The sequence below is a fragment of the Aphelocoma coerulescens genome, chromosome 1 (genome assembly GCF_041296385.1).
Source record: "Aphelocoma coerulescens isolate FSJ_1873_10779 chromosome 1, UR_Acoe_1.0, whole genome shotgun sequence".
Lineage (NCBI taxonomy): Eukaryota > Metazoa > Chordata > Aves > Passeriformes > Corvidae > Aphelocoma > Aphelocoma coerulescens.
In genome coordinates this window covers 16,860,000-16,876,895 of record NC_091013.1, presented here as the reverse complement: position 1 = coordinate 16,876,895, position 16,896 = coordinate 16,860,000, and the positions used below count along the sequence as shown (strand labels likewise).

Genomic DNA, 16,896 nt, shown 5'->3' with positions numbered 1-16,896 from the left:
ATTCCTAATTCTGTAGTAGTAGTTGTGCACACATGGAATACCTCTGAAGAACTAGCCTGCAAATTCTCAGTGTTTTACTCCAGACTCATTTACAGGTTTCCTGGCTGGAAGGAGGTAGTTCACTGTTAGTTCTAGAACAACTCCCCAAAACATTTTAAATACCTTGATATGTCTTCCTCCACATATCTCCCTCTTGAGAGACCCCGACTGAAGGCCTGTGCCTCTTCTGCTGGTAATTCAGGATCTTCTTTGCTGTAAGTCCCATCCCAGCTTTTCTGTCTGTGCAATTTATTAAATACAACGTTTACAACCTGATTAAGACATTTGCCTGCTTCCTCACACCTGCCAACAGCAACATTTACATGCTATGTGAGCTTTAGGGGCTTGCTTGAAAGCTGAGATGTTACTGGATCTGAGCAGGCAGGTATTTTGAGAGGAGAGCTACAGGCTCTTACCTTGCTTCAGATCCCTGCAGCCTTCTCTACTGTCAAGGAAAACTCTGTGCTTCCATCCACATCCTGTGCTAGCCAGAGCCAAATTGGCACTCCCGCTCTGCAGCAATTAACCAAAGTGGCATCTCTTATGATGCTGCCAGTGAGACAGCACAAGGATATTAAGTGCCTGCAGTTTATGCTCTGCCTCGGGGGTGTGTGTGTGTGTAAGTATGCCAAGGATCTGGCTGGATTCTAGCAAAGCCATGCTCCAGCAGGTGTTTGCAACCCATAGATAAGGTGCAGAACCACCCCGGAACACTGGCCCTGCTGAGCCAGCTCTGGGGGGAACCCCAGACACCCCTCAGGAACACTCAGGAGGGTGTCCAGCACCACCTCATACTAAAAAATGGCTAAAACCCCTTGTATGCTGCAGTATGCAATTTCAGCCATATGTGTAAACAGGCATAATCTGTTCTTTTTCACTGGCCACAAGCATTTGTAATCTATATACCTGCTGAATTTTTTTACTTTGCATTATTTTCCAGAGTATTGAACTCAAGTGATTTTTATATTGAAATTATTTAAAGGGTAATGATAAACAAAAAGTTAAAAAAATTATATTGACATTAAATTCCACCTTGCCACCAACCATAATTCTCTGGGGTCTCAAAGGGAACCAACGTAGCCTTCCTCCCGAAATCCTCTCACTGCCCTTGACAGGAGGCAATTTTATTTAATGAAGACACCCATACTTCAGTATAAAGGTGTCAAGTGAATTATTCATGAGCTCCTTTGTCTCCAAAGCATTCCAGCTGCTTCATCTCATTGTAAAATTGCAAAAGAAAATTAAAGTTTTTTGTGAAAGTGCAGCTGTTGCTTTGAAAAGCATCTGTTTACCAACTATTACTGAGAGGCAGTAACATCCTCAGCTTTTGCTGTTAAGTAGCAGAAGTAAAAGACCAACAGAACTGGGCAAACAGATACACTGGAGAGAAACGAGCATAACTGATAGCATCAGAGCTGTGAGGCAATCAATATTCAGATATTTTTAGGTGCTTCATGTTCTGCAATTAATATCTTGAGCAGTATTGAAAAAAAGGAAGCAGCTGAGCTTTTTTCCCCTTCTGTATTCCCCTTTCTTCTAACATATGACTGTGCTTTACTGTGAGGAATGTTGTTACAGACCAGCCCTGTCATTAGTGCAGTACGCTGATAGGTATCTTTACTCGTGAGGAAACCAATATAGTCAGCACGGCTGTATGTAAACACAACAGTCTGCATTTCATCTGATTCGAGAGCTGAGATCCACACGGGCTGATTCAATTACAGAGTAGAATTCCCGGTAGCAACCATGGTCCTTATTCTTGCCGCGTTGGCTACATAGTTACTTAAATTTGCACAGCTGTGCAAAAGTGTTGCAAAAGAAAAGATAATTTTTTTCTTGGTGCTATTTCAGTACTGTGGAAGTAGAAGTAAGCTGTATTTTGAAATATGGTTTAAAAAATTACCATACCTTTAGAAGTCAGACCAGACTGCAGATATCTGTGCCTATGAATATTTGTACAGAGTAAGGCCACATCTACCAAATTGCAGATAATATGGTAAATGCCATCACTATTTAGCAAATATGGCTGAAAATTAAGGAATTTATTTTACCTTTCACTTTTCAGCCTCTGTGCCCATAAAAGGCCAGAAATAACATTGTGTAGGCTTCTTGCTTGTGACATTTCCTAATTGTGAGGCACTTTATTTCTTAATCTCAATATTTACTTTTTTGGAAGATGTTTATCTTAAACAATCCTAATACAATGACATCTATCATCACTTATAATTTTCAGTTATCAAACCAAAGTAACATTTAACAATGTGATCATAATCGTAAAGGTTCAAACATAAAGATAAGAAAATATATATTCATAAAAAAATTACTCTCTTCAGTGTGGAAGTAGATTTCAATTACTCCCAATTAATTCTGGCTCTGCCGAGATTGGTATCTGGTTTAATATAGCTGCCTTGCCAACTGCATGCTAGTTTCGTCCTCCTGAGCATGAAGATTTTTCTCAGTTTTAATTTAACTGATAGTATAGGATTTGGCTAATTGCTGCTGTGGCAGCTATAGCGCTTTCTCTTCCTGTAGCATAGAATGCTGAATTTCACAGATGATCCAGAGAAGCTACAAGCAAGTGCTTTTTGAATCCAAGCAATATACATCTGCCCAGGACAGAACTTCAGGAAAGGAAAGAGGGATCAACAAGCTGATTCTTTTCCATCAGCAACCACTGGACTACAGAAAGCAAGAAAAAACCCCTGAAAGTTCTACAAAGGAAGAAGAAAATGTTTCAATAATGTTATAAGATTGCCGTGCACCGGCTTGAGTGACTGCTGCAAATAAAATCTAATGCTGACATCTTCAAGCCTTCAGAAGAGAAGAAGCTTTTTGACTAAAGCTTTCTGCCAATGTTGTGAAGGTAGAGACAGACCAAAATTAGTGCTCCTACTGGGGAAAGTCTGGGGGCACCCAAGTATCCAGAACAGATAAAAATGTGGGAAAGACAGAGTTCAGAAATTTTGCTTCTCAAAATTCTTGGGGTTTTGCCGGGTTGGTTGGTTGATTGGTTTGGTTTGATTTTCCTTTTTTTTTTACATTAGGAATGCTGATAAGTAAATTACTTTCCATTTCCATATCGCTGCTGAGTTTTCTCAGGATAATAGGATTTTTCTGAATCTATAGGATCAAAGATTACTAGAGCTGACATTAAAAAAAATCCAGAAAGGAGAATCTGTCCTTCTTGCAGACTTCAGCAGCTATAATATTTCTCACACAGTTTTGATTTGTAACTACTCCAAGCAGCAGACTCTCTGAACATCTGTTCCCTGAATGTCCCAGAAAGACTGGTTTTCTAATGCAAATTTCAAGCACCTCCAATATTACCCTGCAATACCATCATCTTTGCTCTCCTTGCTGAAATGTTTTTAATGTGGATATCTTAGAAGAAATATACTTGTCTCAAAGCTGATAATTGCCCATATATTTTTTAAATTCCTACACATTTTTTAAATATTGAAGGATTTTGCAGAACTCATACCCAGTCATCCTGCTTAGCTATTCTTTTTAGCTTTCCCTTTTGTTTGTGTTTAATTTTCTTTCCATAGCATTTCTTATAACTGGAAAAGTTGTTTCACTTTTTAGATGATGACTTTTCATTTAGATGCCTGCTCAAGATGCACTGTTCCATGAAAGCCTCAATGACAATTCACTAAAATAGAAAATCACATTGAGATCAAGCCTCATCTGGCATGCTCATTTATTATGAATCTATTACAGTGCTAGCTATCTTTTAGCAAATTTTTAGACCATTAACCAGCACATGTTTAACCTAGGAGCTGTGTGTAGCCCTGTGTAAATTCAGTATTCCTTCATGGATTTTAAAGGTAAGCAAGGACAAAAAGATCTTGCTCTCAGGGAACAGGATTACTGTGATTAAGTACCAAGTACTCTTTAAGTACCAAGAGTTAACACAAGAAAGACTCGGTTATTCTACAAAGCACAGTAAAATTTCCCTCCCCTCTGCACCCCCCCCATCCGATACTCTGGTTTTGACTGTAGATATTCATACTTTATGAAATTATTCATATTTTATTCCAATATGGCTAGTTAATACAACATTGACAGCATAAATATGACAGCTACTCTTTTCTAGAAATAAGTAGACTCTTCTGTAACTATATTAGGACATGCATTTCATAAAAGTGTATCTTATTTACCTTGAAAGACAAAAAAAAAAAATTAGCAAAACCCCCCAAAAATCCCCCACCAAAAAAAACAATCAACCAACAAACCAGCCAACCAACCAACCAACCAACCAACTAAACCCCCCAAAAAACACAACCAAAAAAACCCAAACCAGGGTATCTGAACAATTCTTACTCCTTCAAATCAACTACACTGCAAATACATTCATTAAATTATAACCAACATGTTGGAAATGTTCCTCCCATAAAATATCCACAGTTTTAGAGAAGGCAAGTCTTGCCAAATGTTTATTATTTAAACTAAGTGCAAAGTACAACAGTGTTCAGAAATACAACTGTTCAAAAATGCTTGTCTGCTTGCTAGGAAAGAGGGTACATATTCACTAGAAACCCAGGGATTCCAGGAGCAGGGGCTTTGCTTTTGAGCCATTCTAGTTTGAAATGCTTCACCTGTGCCTTCAGCAGATGCCTTTGAGGTTTCCACAAGGCTACAAGATATGGACACTTTTAATACCTTGATATGTAAAAGCAAAACCACCAGACATCCCTGGAAGTTTTAATGTAGAATGGGAATCTTTTGTAAAGTCTTTTGTCACTAGCTGTGATTTTTCAGGACAGACTAATCCTGAATGTCATTGCAGTGTTCCTGCACCTGAACAGGAGGGATTGAAATATCAGTTATGAGCAGAATTGGAGTGGTATTGTAGCAAATATTTGTAAACTTCTAACTGACCAAGCATGAGAGAGTAGCTACACATCCTGTGGCCCAATTCCAATTGTTTTTCTAATATTAGGGCCAGGAGCAGCTGATGTACCACACCCAGAGCAGTAAACAGGAAAGGCTGCATCCATTGCTTTGTCCTGCTGTGCTGTGTGACAAGGGCAGACACAGGATATGTCCAGGCAGATCCATGCGTGCAAACCTGAGCTCTTCAGTGCTGTGCTCAGACAGGAGACAGGTTGCACCAGCGGAGAGAGCTTAAACTCTGCCTATGCAGAGATGTCTTTCATTCTTTTTTTCCTTTTTTTCTTTTTATTTGCTCCCCTTCACCCTTTCAGAACACCTCAATGCCCAACAATCTCACAAGAAATTGCATGTATCTCACAGGAGATTTCCTGTATCTCACAAGACTGGAGTATGATTGGAAAATATTTTCTTTTACTACTATTAAAGAATGTCTACAGGGTTGCACAGCAAATGTAGCAAAGGTAGGAGCAGTACCACACTCTTCTGAATCTCACTAAGATGCACTCCTCAGTCATAAGACTAATTTATCTTTCTTGCACAGACATTTCTTCACCATGATGAGATTTAATATCTCATCTCTCTACTGAATATGTCAGCTGCCAACTGCCTGGAATTCTTACACTGAAAAAATGGTGAATGTATATAAATGACAAAGCAAATAGTACTCTAACAGTATTTAGTCTTTCCCAGTCAAATACTGGCAATAAGAACACATGTAACTAAAAAGATAAGATTTTTTATAATAATTGACATGATATTGGCTCAATAACAAAAAGTATATATGCACAGACTAGCCTTTATTTTAGGCCTGATTCTATTCCTATTTTAAATTCTGGCTTTAGATACCTCAATATCAAATCTTTGAAGGACTTTAAATATATTGCAAAGAACAGAAGCCATTTCTCTTCTTACATTGCTATAAATTAAGAATACCTTTGGTGAAGCTGGGCCAGAGTGAGGAAGCAAGCTGGCAGTACTCTGTGAGGAGTGGGTCAGCCACCTCTATTCCCTCCTGGAGTCTGCAAGCAGGAGACATAGTGGGATTTGGGGAGACCATCTTGTTCAATGCTGAAAGAGGCTCCCAGGGAAAAGCTGTTCCTGGGACCATGCCATAAATCATTTGTGTTCTGTCTTCACTGTGGCCCAGATCAAGCTGTGTAATCCATGTGGGACCTCTTGTGTTCAACTCTGCAGCTCTGCCTTCTACATGAGACAGAGGCAATGAATTACCTCTGTGGTACCTTCCCCTGCTTGCTGGCTGCTGACCATGAACAGGCTGGTGATGTCTGGGCTGGCAGTGACATTGAGAGGCCAGCTGTGGTCTATGTTATTTTTCCTGTGTATCTCCTGTTTGTGGCCTCAGGGGCTCTGACTGTCCGAGGCTGTCCCTGCTATAGGAGGGCTTTACTAGAAAACAAGAAGTCATTCTCCTGTGCTGCTGAGAAACAAAGCCTGATCCAAACTAACACCACTCAGGTCTCTCAGGTTTCTTATCTTTGAAAACAATATCCCAAGTATCTGTTGTGAACTTAGAGTGGTGGTAGAAGGGAAAGGAGGTTTCCATATGACAGTGTTAGAGTGGCTGTGCAGCCAGGCTGTGGCTGGCACATCTTGGAGCTGTTCCACCAGCCCGTCCGTGCTCCTGAGCCCTGCCCTGCTGCCCTGCACCAGGCACAGCTGCCCAGCTCCGACAAACCCCACTTTGTGAGAGGTTGTGAAGAGGTAGCGAGGCCGGGGCATGGTGCTGCTGGGAAATATGAACTGGCTGTGTCTTTCTCCATCTTTGCATGTGGGATTTGAGAGTTGGAGGTTGCTATCACATTGCAGGACTGGCTGCTATTACAGTGCCTTTTGTATAAAGAGCCACACAGTGACAGTACAGGCCCTCTCAGGCTGCTGCTGAATGAAAAGCTTTGTCATGTGCAGGTTACAAGCTTTACAGCACAGTGCCTGCTCCTGCTGAAAGTGCCTGCCACGATACTTTCTGCAGCTGCAGTGGTGTTGTTGAAGCTGGTTTTAGTCTGGGAAAATGAGTCATAAATAGAAATTATTGTTGGTATATGTCCACTGTCTTTACTAACAGCAGAAGCCAGAGTGAATTGCAGCTGATTTGTTTGTGGTTAATATTGAGTTCATGAATGAGCTGGAGGACAAGGTGGACCACTTGCTATGTTAAAATGTAACCAGGAAAACGGCATACGGGCATATACTATTTGCCCAAAAGACAACTTACTTAGGTCAAAACTACATAGGAAACTTGAGACTGCAGTAGCAGCACTGAAAGCCCTTTATGGTCAATAGGTTATCTCATAACTGAACACTTATTAGAACTTGTTTCCAAGTCTAAAGGCAAAATTTTGAGTGGCAAATTAGCTGCAGGACACACAGATGAGTAAACGTACAGTGATTTTTTTTACTTGTTATTTCTTCAAATGTAAAATACCCACTTTACTTTGCATTAATGATTTAATTGTAGTGATTAATGTCTCTGTGCCTCTCTGTGATTATTTTTCACTTAAGAGTGTGGTTACCAGTAACAGAAAAAAGAAACAAGCTATGGTACATCAGCTGCCACACAAAGCACTAGGAAATTTTCTTTAATTATCATCTGAGCTCTTATAATAGCCCCTTCTTCCTAACATGTGTTTCTCTCTTTGTCCATGAGAATAGAGTTAACTTTCAGGATATATTGAAAGTTCTACATTTTATCTTGTGTCTGTGGAGGAAGACATTCATAAGTCCCTCTTTTATTTTATTTATTTATTTATTTATTTATTTTTCTGTGTGGGACTTCCAGGATCATGTAGATTTTCCCTTGGCAGCGTTTCTTGGTTCAGGATTTCAGGTGTCTGATGATACAACCTTTAGGAACCATCACCCTGCAATACAATAAGGTTTGTTGTGTTCTGGTTGAAACCTGGTGTTTGAATAGTTGCTGAAGGCTTTGTGAATTTCCTAAGTTAAAGGACAAACGATAGAGGACAACATGTTCTAGTGCTTGGTTTGTTGAGTGACATTTTGCTTCTGCAGAATACGAAAGTAAGTGGATAATATTTCAGAACTAAAACTAAAAGGAAAACAAACATGCACCTAAATTGTTTTTCAATTTCACATGAAGTCTTTATTTTAAAAGAAATAAACTGGAGGCACTGTGATGCAAATCAATGGAAATGTGGCTGTACTTTCCTAGAAAGTTACCTAAAAAGCAGTGTACTTTTTTTGTCCTTGCTCTTACAAAGATGTGTGCATGGGCTTTGCCTTCTGCCACTAAAGCTCATACTACATGCATGAATCTTCATAAAAGGACTTTATAAAAAGACTCTCTAAACACAACTGGTTGTGATATCATTTTAGGTTACAAAGCTTTCCTGGAACCAAGAAACTGCACATACCAGTAAATCAAAACAATTCAAGTATTTATTGTTTGCTAGAAAAAATCATGTCAGTTATGTAAACTGGATTGAAATTTGACTTATGAAAGTATGGCTTAGATCTGTGTGTGGTCCTCTTTCCCTCCTTCCCTCCTCTTCTTGCCTCCCCTTCCCTCCCCTCTCCTCCCAACTAATTAATATAGCTATATTTGTCAAATATTTTATGACACAAACTCTAATTCTCGATTATGTATTCAGTTGCTTACAGAAAACAACCAACCTGCCACAAATTGCATCTTCCACAATGTGCAGTTTATGATGCCATCTAGATTTTGAAAACAATGAATTGGTCAGAGTAGAAAACAGTTACTGTTTCTTAGGTTTTTTCATGCATTAAAGGTGTTAACAACCTGGACAACAGGGAATCAAATTTTACAGTTCATTAAGCATTTCTCCTGGTTTTCTTAGAAATGGGATCTCTTCATGTAAGCAACAATGCAAAGAAGAGTATGAGTATTTGCATGCTGAATCTATGCACTAAACAGCAAGCTTGTCAAGTATATTCCAAGCATGTCTGATAACATGGTCAGGAAACATGCCCCACCAGTTGCTTGTCATCAAAGTCTTCTTTGATTTTGCAAAGAAAGTAAATAAAAATTGTTATGAGGAACAATGGGTGAGATTCACTTGAGCTGGTTTGGGAAAAGCTAAATCACAGTTTTCCAGCCAACCATTTGCATGAGTTTCCAAAGCTTTGCTTGGCAATATATGGAATTTTTCCACTGTCAATGGAAAGCAGCTGCCATCCAGATCTCCTGCCTTTTGGACCAGGACAAGTCCGACATGATCTCAACCCTAAGACTAGTGAAATAACACATGAATTTGAGTGAGTAGTGTTTGGTTGTACTGCTCAAATAAAAATTCCCAGGATCTCCTAAATACTAAAATATTGGGAGAAATCTTTTACTGGAGGTTATACATTATGTCATATTACACTTGACAATATATATATCAATATATATAAATTATACCAATTTATATCCTGAAGAAAAATATACCTATCAGAGATATTACTATTTATTTCCATTAGCACATCTTTGGAAGTAGTTTTTTTGTTTTTTGTTTTTTTTTTTTCTGTGACCTTGGTCTCCCTCCCACACGTGATCACACAATTGTTTGCAGGACTGCTGCTGGCTGACTTCAGAGTAAGTAATTGCATTACTAGTTGGGTGGGGAGGGAAGGAGGACCACACACAGATCTAAGCCATACTTTGATAAGTCAGATTTCAATTCAGTTTACATTACTGACTATTTTTTCCAGCAAAAAATAAATACTTTAATTGTTCGGACTCTGATACTGATATGTAGCATTTCTTAGTTGTAGGGAAGCTTTGTAACCTTTAATGACATCACAACTTCCATGTAAACAGGAAGGTTGAATCTCTCTTCCTACGATATTTGTATGGCTTTTGTTATCATTAAGTGTTTCTTAGTCTGAGCTAATGTACCCTCACAGGAACTTTAACTTTTTAAAGGCTGTAAATGTCATTGCACAAGGCACACTGGACTGTACAGAAAGTGGCTCTGGCACATGGGGTGGATTAAAGCTCCCCATAAGCAGTGGGTGCAACAGAATAAGGCAGTGTGGTTGGCACTGCTGAGTGCAGAACACCTGCAGGGAGCAGGCAGACACCTGAGCACCCCAAAGGCAAACAGGGGTGGTCAGCTCACACCTGGTACACCTCTAGGCTCACACGTACTTTGCAGACATAAGAGGCATGGATTTCTCTGCCTCCTCCCTCAGCTTGTGGTAGTTCACTTCTTTCATGTCTTGGAGACAACGTTGGAGATTACAATACTGGGGTAGACTGGTTGTGAACACAGCCACTGTGTCATTTCTGATGAGAGTGGGCTGTATGGAGAGAGGAATGCAAGTTTTAAAGGTCAAGGAAGAAGAGAAAATTGTCCAAAGGAGAAAAAAAAAGCAGCTGTGTGTGTTGGCAGTAAGAGGTGTGGCTGGTGAGACAGACTATTGTGTTCTGGACAGTGTGTGTTTCCAAAATCTTCCTGCCAGGGTCCACCTTAGAAAAACTTTGAAGAACTGGCTGACACATCAACAAAGATCCAATGGTGTTTGCTGGAGTGTTGGCAAAGGGCATATTTGTTGTGATGAGACATTAGCATCACAAGTATTGAGCTGGTCTCTTATCAGTGAGCATCTTCAGGCACATGAAAATGCACAGTTAACACAAATTATTCACAGTGTTTTCTTTTGTGTCTCAGAATAACATCTCTCCTGTTCAAGTTCAGCTGGAAGCCAGCTGTTCTTCCATAAACTACTTTGAAGATATTTTATCATGAGAGTCACATAGTTAAATATGGCAACAGTTAGGTATGGCCCTACATCCTCTCCACATGGCTGGCACCATTTCCTCAGAGCAGTACCTTGTACCTGGATGAAGATACAGAAAAAGGCCAGTGACATTTTAGGACTCTCCAGGTTGGGAGTTGCAGTTGAGGGGTCATTCATTCTCTGCTCTGCAGAGCCTTCTCAAGAAGACTTGCTTAATTTTTTTGAGCTACTATGGATATTTGCCACTTTAAGTGTGGCTACAAGATTCAGTTGCTGAAATAGTCTTGCCCTCCTTCATAACAATATGTTTTAAAATGAGAAAATACCATGACAATCTTCTGTCCCTAAAAAAAAAAAGATTTCTCCATAACACTCCATCCTTAAACACAAGTATCAATTATTCACCTGCTAATAGCTGCATCTAACAACCCATTCAGCATTCCACACGTTGAGAAGGCAGGAACAGATCTTCATTTCGAATTAGAGGAATTAAGAGTTTGCATGTTTTGTGCAAGTGAGAAGGAGGCACAGATGTGTGGTGTGAAGATGATAAAGTAGCTTAAAAAAGATTTAAAAGGAGGTAACGGTGTTCAGTTAACAAGAACAGAGGTGACAAGTTTATAATTTTTTTTTGGCCTTACAGCCCATAAATGAACTATTTTCTAGTATAAATGTTATGTAAAATTATTACATTTGGATTTCATATATTTTTAAGAATTAATAGTAAAGAAGCATATAAAAAATAAACCACACTGACTTCCCAAGGATTTTGCATTCAGTAACAGGTAACAACGCTAGCCCGACATTGCTAACGGTACAGGACTGAAAGCAAACATCAGGTGGTCTGATTTCTCCTGCGCCAGGCCATGTCTCTGCACCAAAGCTGCTGTGAAGAGAACTTGTTGACTCCTCTGTGGGTCACCGATATTTACAAGGATCGCCTTCAGGCTGATTAGCTTATTCTTTGAAATTCCCCAAAGAGCTGCTGGGAAGAAAGGCTGCAAAAACCAGTACGACACACAAACAACCTCCTGGCTGAGATGTATCCAGCCCTCCCAGCTCGGTCGTGACCTGCCTGACTTTTAAGGTGTTGCTCAACCTGTAAAGGGAACATTTACAGTGTCACTGCTGACAGAGGAGTAATAAAGAGGAATCTTGTCTCCATGAATAAGGGGGCTCTTTACCCTTCACCTTAAAGCAAAGACTATAGAGAACACGGTGAGATGCTTCTCTCTCAAACCGTCATGGCTTATTGATTAGGTCTCACTGCAGGGTATCGAATTATGGCATTTCTTTCCTGCGGTGCCCACGTGGGTGGGCAGCAGGTGGTACTTCGAAAACGCTACTGGTGAGCGATGCTCCGTCCCTGGCAGTGTTCAAGGCCAGGCTGAATGGGGCATTAAGCAACCTGGTCAAGCGGGAGGTATCCCTGCCCATGGCAGGGAGGTGGGAACGAGACATTCTTTAAGGTCTCTTCCAATCCAAGCCATTCCATTGATTCTACGATCTGGGGAGAAACCCGCGTGCTGCTGAGCGGTGGGCGCCGTCCCGCAGCGGGGCAGGAGCGGGAGGCTCGGGAGCGCAGGCGAGCGCTGCCAGCCGGAGCGGCCGCGGGGAGGGCAGAGGCGGGGCCGGCGGCAGCGGCCGGGGCACTGCGGAGCCGGCGCGGCGCTCACCGGGCGGGGACTGCACCTTCCCCGCCGCAGCGCGGCACCGCCCCCGGCCCCCGCCACACCTCCCGCCCCACCTCCCGTCCCCCCGCCACACCTCCCGTCCCCCCGGCCGTCCCCCCGCTCCCCGGCGGCGCGGTACCCGCTGCCCCGCCGAGCGGCTCTGCCTGCGCCGCCCCGCCATGGAGCAGGGGCCGGCGGGGGGGTCCGGCCCCGCTGCTGCTGCTGCCGCCGCCGCCGCTGCCGCCGGCACCGGGGGTCTGCTCCTGCCCCTGAGCGAGACCGAGCAGCAGCGCTACTCCGAGCTCTTCTCGCGGTGCTGTCCGCCCCCCGAGGCGGCCGCCGGGGGCAGCAGCGTGGGCGAGCTGTTCCGGGCCTCCCAGCTGCCCCCGGACACGCTGCACCAGGTGGGTCCGGGGGTGTCCGGCTCCAGCTCCCCCCGGAGCTGCGGGGTGCGGGCGGTTTTGGGGGGTGCGGGACGGGATCTGCTCCCGCAGCCCTTCGGGAGAGGGGCTGGCGCTGCCTCCGCCTGGAAGTTGGGGGCTGCGGGCGGGCCGGTGCCCCTGCGGTGCCCGCGGGGCCGGGACCGGGCACAGCCCTGTTCGCGGCGGGGCAGAGCGGAGCGGGGCCGGTCCCGCCCCGCAGCGGCGGTGCTGGAGCTGCTCCGTGCCCGCTTGCCTGCTCCAGACAGGCGCTGGCAGTGTCGGCGCGCAGCTCTCAGGGGTTCTGCCCTCCGGGTGTGGGTGCGTGAGGGGCCGCCCGTGCCCCTCTGTGCCACCCGGTGCCGGGCTGGGCACCCGAGAGCGCTGCGCACCCCGCGGGCTCTCCCTGTCAGGTCGGTAGTGCTGTGTTCTTTCTCGAGAGGGTCCCGAAAGTCATAAAGGCAGTTGTGTGAAAGGACGTGCCATGTGCTAGATTCCTGGTTTACCACTGAGGGTTTTTCCCTAAATGTTGTTTCAGTGGAAAAAAAATCCGTAGGTAAAATGATGTTGCGGTGTTTTTGTCAGTTCTTGAGCGCGAATACATCGAGGTGCGAGGGTCTCACCCGTCAGAGCAGCAGAGCCCCAGAAGTGGTCCCCAACAGGGGCTGTGTGGCAGAGCCCTCCTGCTGTTTGAAGAAAAGCTTCTCCGGCGTGGGAGAAGGCTTGTGCCAGCCAGTTTCCAGGAAGAGGGAAGAAGTGGTCTTCTCCACCTGCGGATTAGTAATTTAGCTAACATACTGTAGTTTCCTAATACTTCCTGAACAGAGATAGGATATTTCTGTTTGTTTATTTATTTATTTATTTATTTATTTATTTAACTTCTATTTTCAGGAATTTTGTTTTTCAATAGTTTTACTTATCAAGCAGAAAAAAGTTAAGTTGAAATCGAGCTCATGTACCTTGGCACTGCCTGAGAGTATTCAACTCTACTGCTGTCCTAATAGCTGGTAGATCATTTCTTAATGGGTTATATAAATTCATATTGTACAGGGGATTCTGAACGAAAACTGTGGTGTTTCAAGAATATTTTTCTTCCTACTTGTGCTCCTTACCTGATCAGTAAAAGAAAAACATTACATACAAGCACTGTATTACTACCTTGTATTGAGCCTCACTGTGACCTTGGTCTTGCAGGTGAATCGAGTGGTGAAAGTAGAGATTTCACATAGATACAGCACTAAGAGTGTTCTTCCTCTTTCCTCTTTTTGCAAAGAGGAAGCATGGGACATTTAATTTAAAGTAAGAAGGCTTATCCAAATAGTCACTTAATTTTTCAAAGAACTATGGAAAAAACCTCTTATTTTCACGACGTAGTTTCTTACTCTATCATTTAAGTGAAATTTATGATCATGTTATCATCATAGTTTATTTTCAGGGTCGTTTTGATAGTAATGTGTGATTTAAGCCCGGAAATGGTGAGGTATTGATTTTGGTTTTGTTTTTGGATTTGTTTGTTGGTTGCTTTTAATGTTCTGGAGGTTTTTACTATTTTAGATTATTTCCAGGTATATTTATATGGTGAGGAGAACATTACTAGCAAACAAGCCTGTAATTACCTTCAGGAATATTCAGATAATAAGGCCTGTGGGATCTGGGTCTGCTTCTCTTTTTCCTTCCTTCCTTCCTCCTCTTGTTTACAGGGCACTAATCACAGTGGCATTCTGCTCTACTGCTGGTGTGTCTGTCCTCAGAACCCACCGCTGTCAGGTATTCTTACATTTACTCAGACTTCAGGAAAAAATGAATTAAAAGAATGAGTTAAAGAAAATAAATTGCAAATGGGGATTTTTTGATAGGGAAAATCCCACAATGTTGTTTGAGTTATTTTTCTGATGTTTTTTCTTATTATATTGCAAAAATTCAATTTAATATTTTCACTTTAGAAAATCCTACCATTCTAACAGTTAGGGGAGCAAGACACAGAGATTCATAGTATATGTTTTCTGTTAGTACAGGGGACACCTATTTTAGGGCAAGAGAGCTCATTTGGGTTAAGATAACATGTTTTCTTTGAAATAATTTTTGACTATGAATGTTTTTTGGTTTTCTTTAATGCTTTTAAAAATCCCATCTGTCACTATTAGTGCTTCATATATAGGCAGCATCCCTACTGACCAACTGAGAAATGGTCATGCTGAGCTTATTCATGTCAGAAATGGGGAGATTTGGTTTGGAAACCAATTCTGGATTTCTACTAAGCAGAGTCTGCACAGTCCAGAAGGTACTTAACACCATTCTCTGGCCCTTGCATGGGCTATAGCAAGAGACAGTTATAGATGGTTTTGTAAGCAATGTGCAATTTGCAGCTTTTTATTCTCAAGGCATTCACTGAGGAGTAGTTTAACAAATCAGGATGCTTCCAGAACTGACATTTAGTGCCGTGGCAGTTTCAAACCTGTGCTGTTGTTTTCCGTGTAATAAGTGGGATAAATCTTTGAGAAAGAAGGAGCTTTTCCTTATACATTCTTTGATTGAGATTTATTACTCATCAGGATGGTGTTCTCAAGCATTACAGGAAATCTCCTTCCACTTCTTTACCTGTAATGGCAGGGTTTGCTGTCTAGACAAATATCAGTGGGTGCATCCTAGATGGAGTAGTGCTGCTGATGTCAGTTCCTGTAGGAAAAGCAGTGGTGTGTGCTGTCAGACAGCAAACAGGCAAGGGTTTGGTTTGGTTTAAAGGTTAGTTGGCTTAATCCAAGAAGTTACATGGATGAAAGATGCTAGCTAACAAGAGAGCAGGTAGGGAATGCGAGAGCATGTGCCAGAAGAGGAAATGCTGGAATAAATGGAAAAAATCCAAAAGCAGCCGGGTCAGTCAGAGCAGATGGCGTGCACCCGAGAGTCCGGGGTCTTGCTAAGAATGAACTGATTGAACACAGATTCATTACACCCAGGCTCATTAAAGCCAGCAATTCTGCTGGGCAGTGGGGTACAGCAGAGGTTGTTCTGATTTTGCTTTACTTACAGACAGGAATTGAACAATGAACTCAGCAAGAGTTATTTCAGTTCTGGAAAAAAGGTTGAAGTTAGCACTAAAATTAAAAATGTCAGACACTCTTCACGGGACAGAGAAGGCCATGACAGGGACAGAACAGCATGGGTTTTTTGGACTGTATAATCATACCTCCCCCGTGTACTGAAAGTCTTTGGCTAGACATATTGTGTGGGTAAAGACAGAACCATTAAGATTTTATTTAGAATTGCACAAAGCTTGTGGCAGATCTTTTACCAGGGGCTTTTAAAGTAACTCTGCAAAACGTCTGTAATTATTTGCCTGAAAGATCGGTGCTGGGGTTGTTTTTATTTTTTACAGTATTTACGTTGAAGGAGAAGGAGCAGACTAGTCATGCACCATGCACTTATGTACACTGTCAGAATTAGAAGAAATTCAGCAGCATCAGCTGGATTTATATATATACATCTGTGTTGATGAGATTGAAAATGGTGTTATCTATGCTTTAGGCTCCTAACAAAGGGGGAAAGAACTGAATTTATGCAAAGAAAAATCAAATTTTAAAAAAAGTAGATGTTTTTGACTTACTGGGGCCACAAAAATACTGCTGAAGTGAAGGTGATCCCACAGCATGCTTTGTTACATAGATCAATATCAGTAACCCTTCTAACAAGGGGAAACAGCAGGCAGAGGTGAGGGAGGAAGGCAGGAGGCACCACTGTTGACCATCAGTGGATGACAAAAACAGGTTAGCGTGCCCATGTGGGCAAACTGTCTGGGGTTTTGGGCCTATTCCTTGGAAGATCTGTTGGATTATGCTCCCTGAGTGCATTGGGATGTCAGTGCTCCACATGGACGGCTGTGCCAGGTGCTGGCAATGCCTGGTTTGCCTTGTCTCATTTGGGGCAGTTGACTTGTGACCCTATTTTGAAGCTGGTCACCAGCAAGTACATGCAGCCTCTGCTGCTTGAGTCTGGGACCCCAAGTGTGTTTGTTGTGGGTGCCAACTACCAATGGGCTGATGTCTGCAGGCATTTCAGATAAAATAATGCTTTACAGGATCACTGCCCCCTGATCAGCAAAGGAGAGGTACCTTGTGCTAGTTCTGCTGTTTGTTGACATTACTGTT

The 16,896-nt window shown here is 42.4% G+C and overlaps 1 protein-coding gene across 4 annotated transcripts in view; it reads left to right on the top strand.

Annotated features, from left to right (window-relative positions):
- Positions 1 to 12,486: 12,486 nt before the first annotated feature.
- The window catches only part of REPS2 (RALBP1 associated Eps domain containing 2), a 95,471-nt gene continuing 91,061 nt past the window's right edge, over positions 12,487 to 16,896 (top strand). For all 4 annotated transcript variants that reach the window (XM_069002919.1, XM_069002912.1, XM_069002926.1 and 1 more), the window contains exon 1: positions 12,487 to 12,736. In XM_069002919.1, coding sequence (XP_068859020.1) covers positions 12,512 to 12,736 — 225 coding nt within the window. In that variant the 5' untranslated portion in view covers positions 12,487 to 12,511. The remainder of the gene's footprint in view (positions 12,737 to 16,896) is intronic.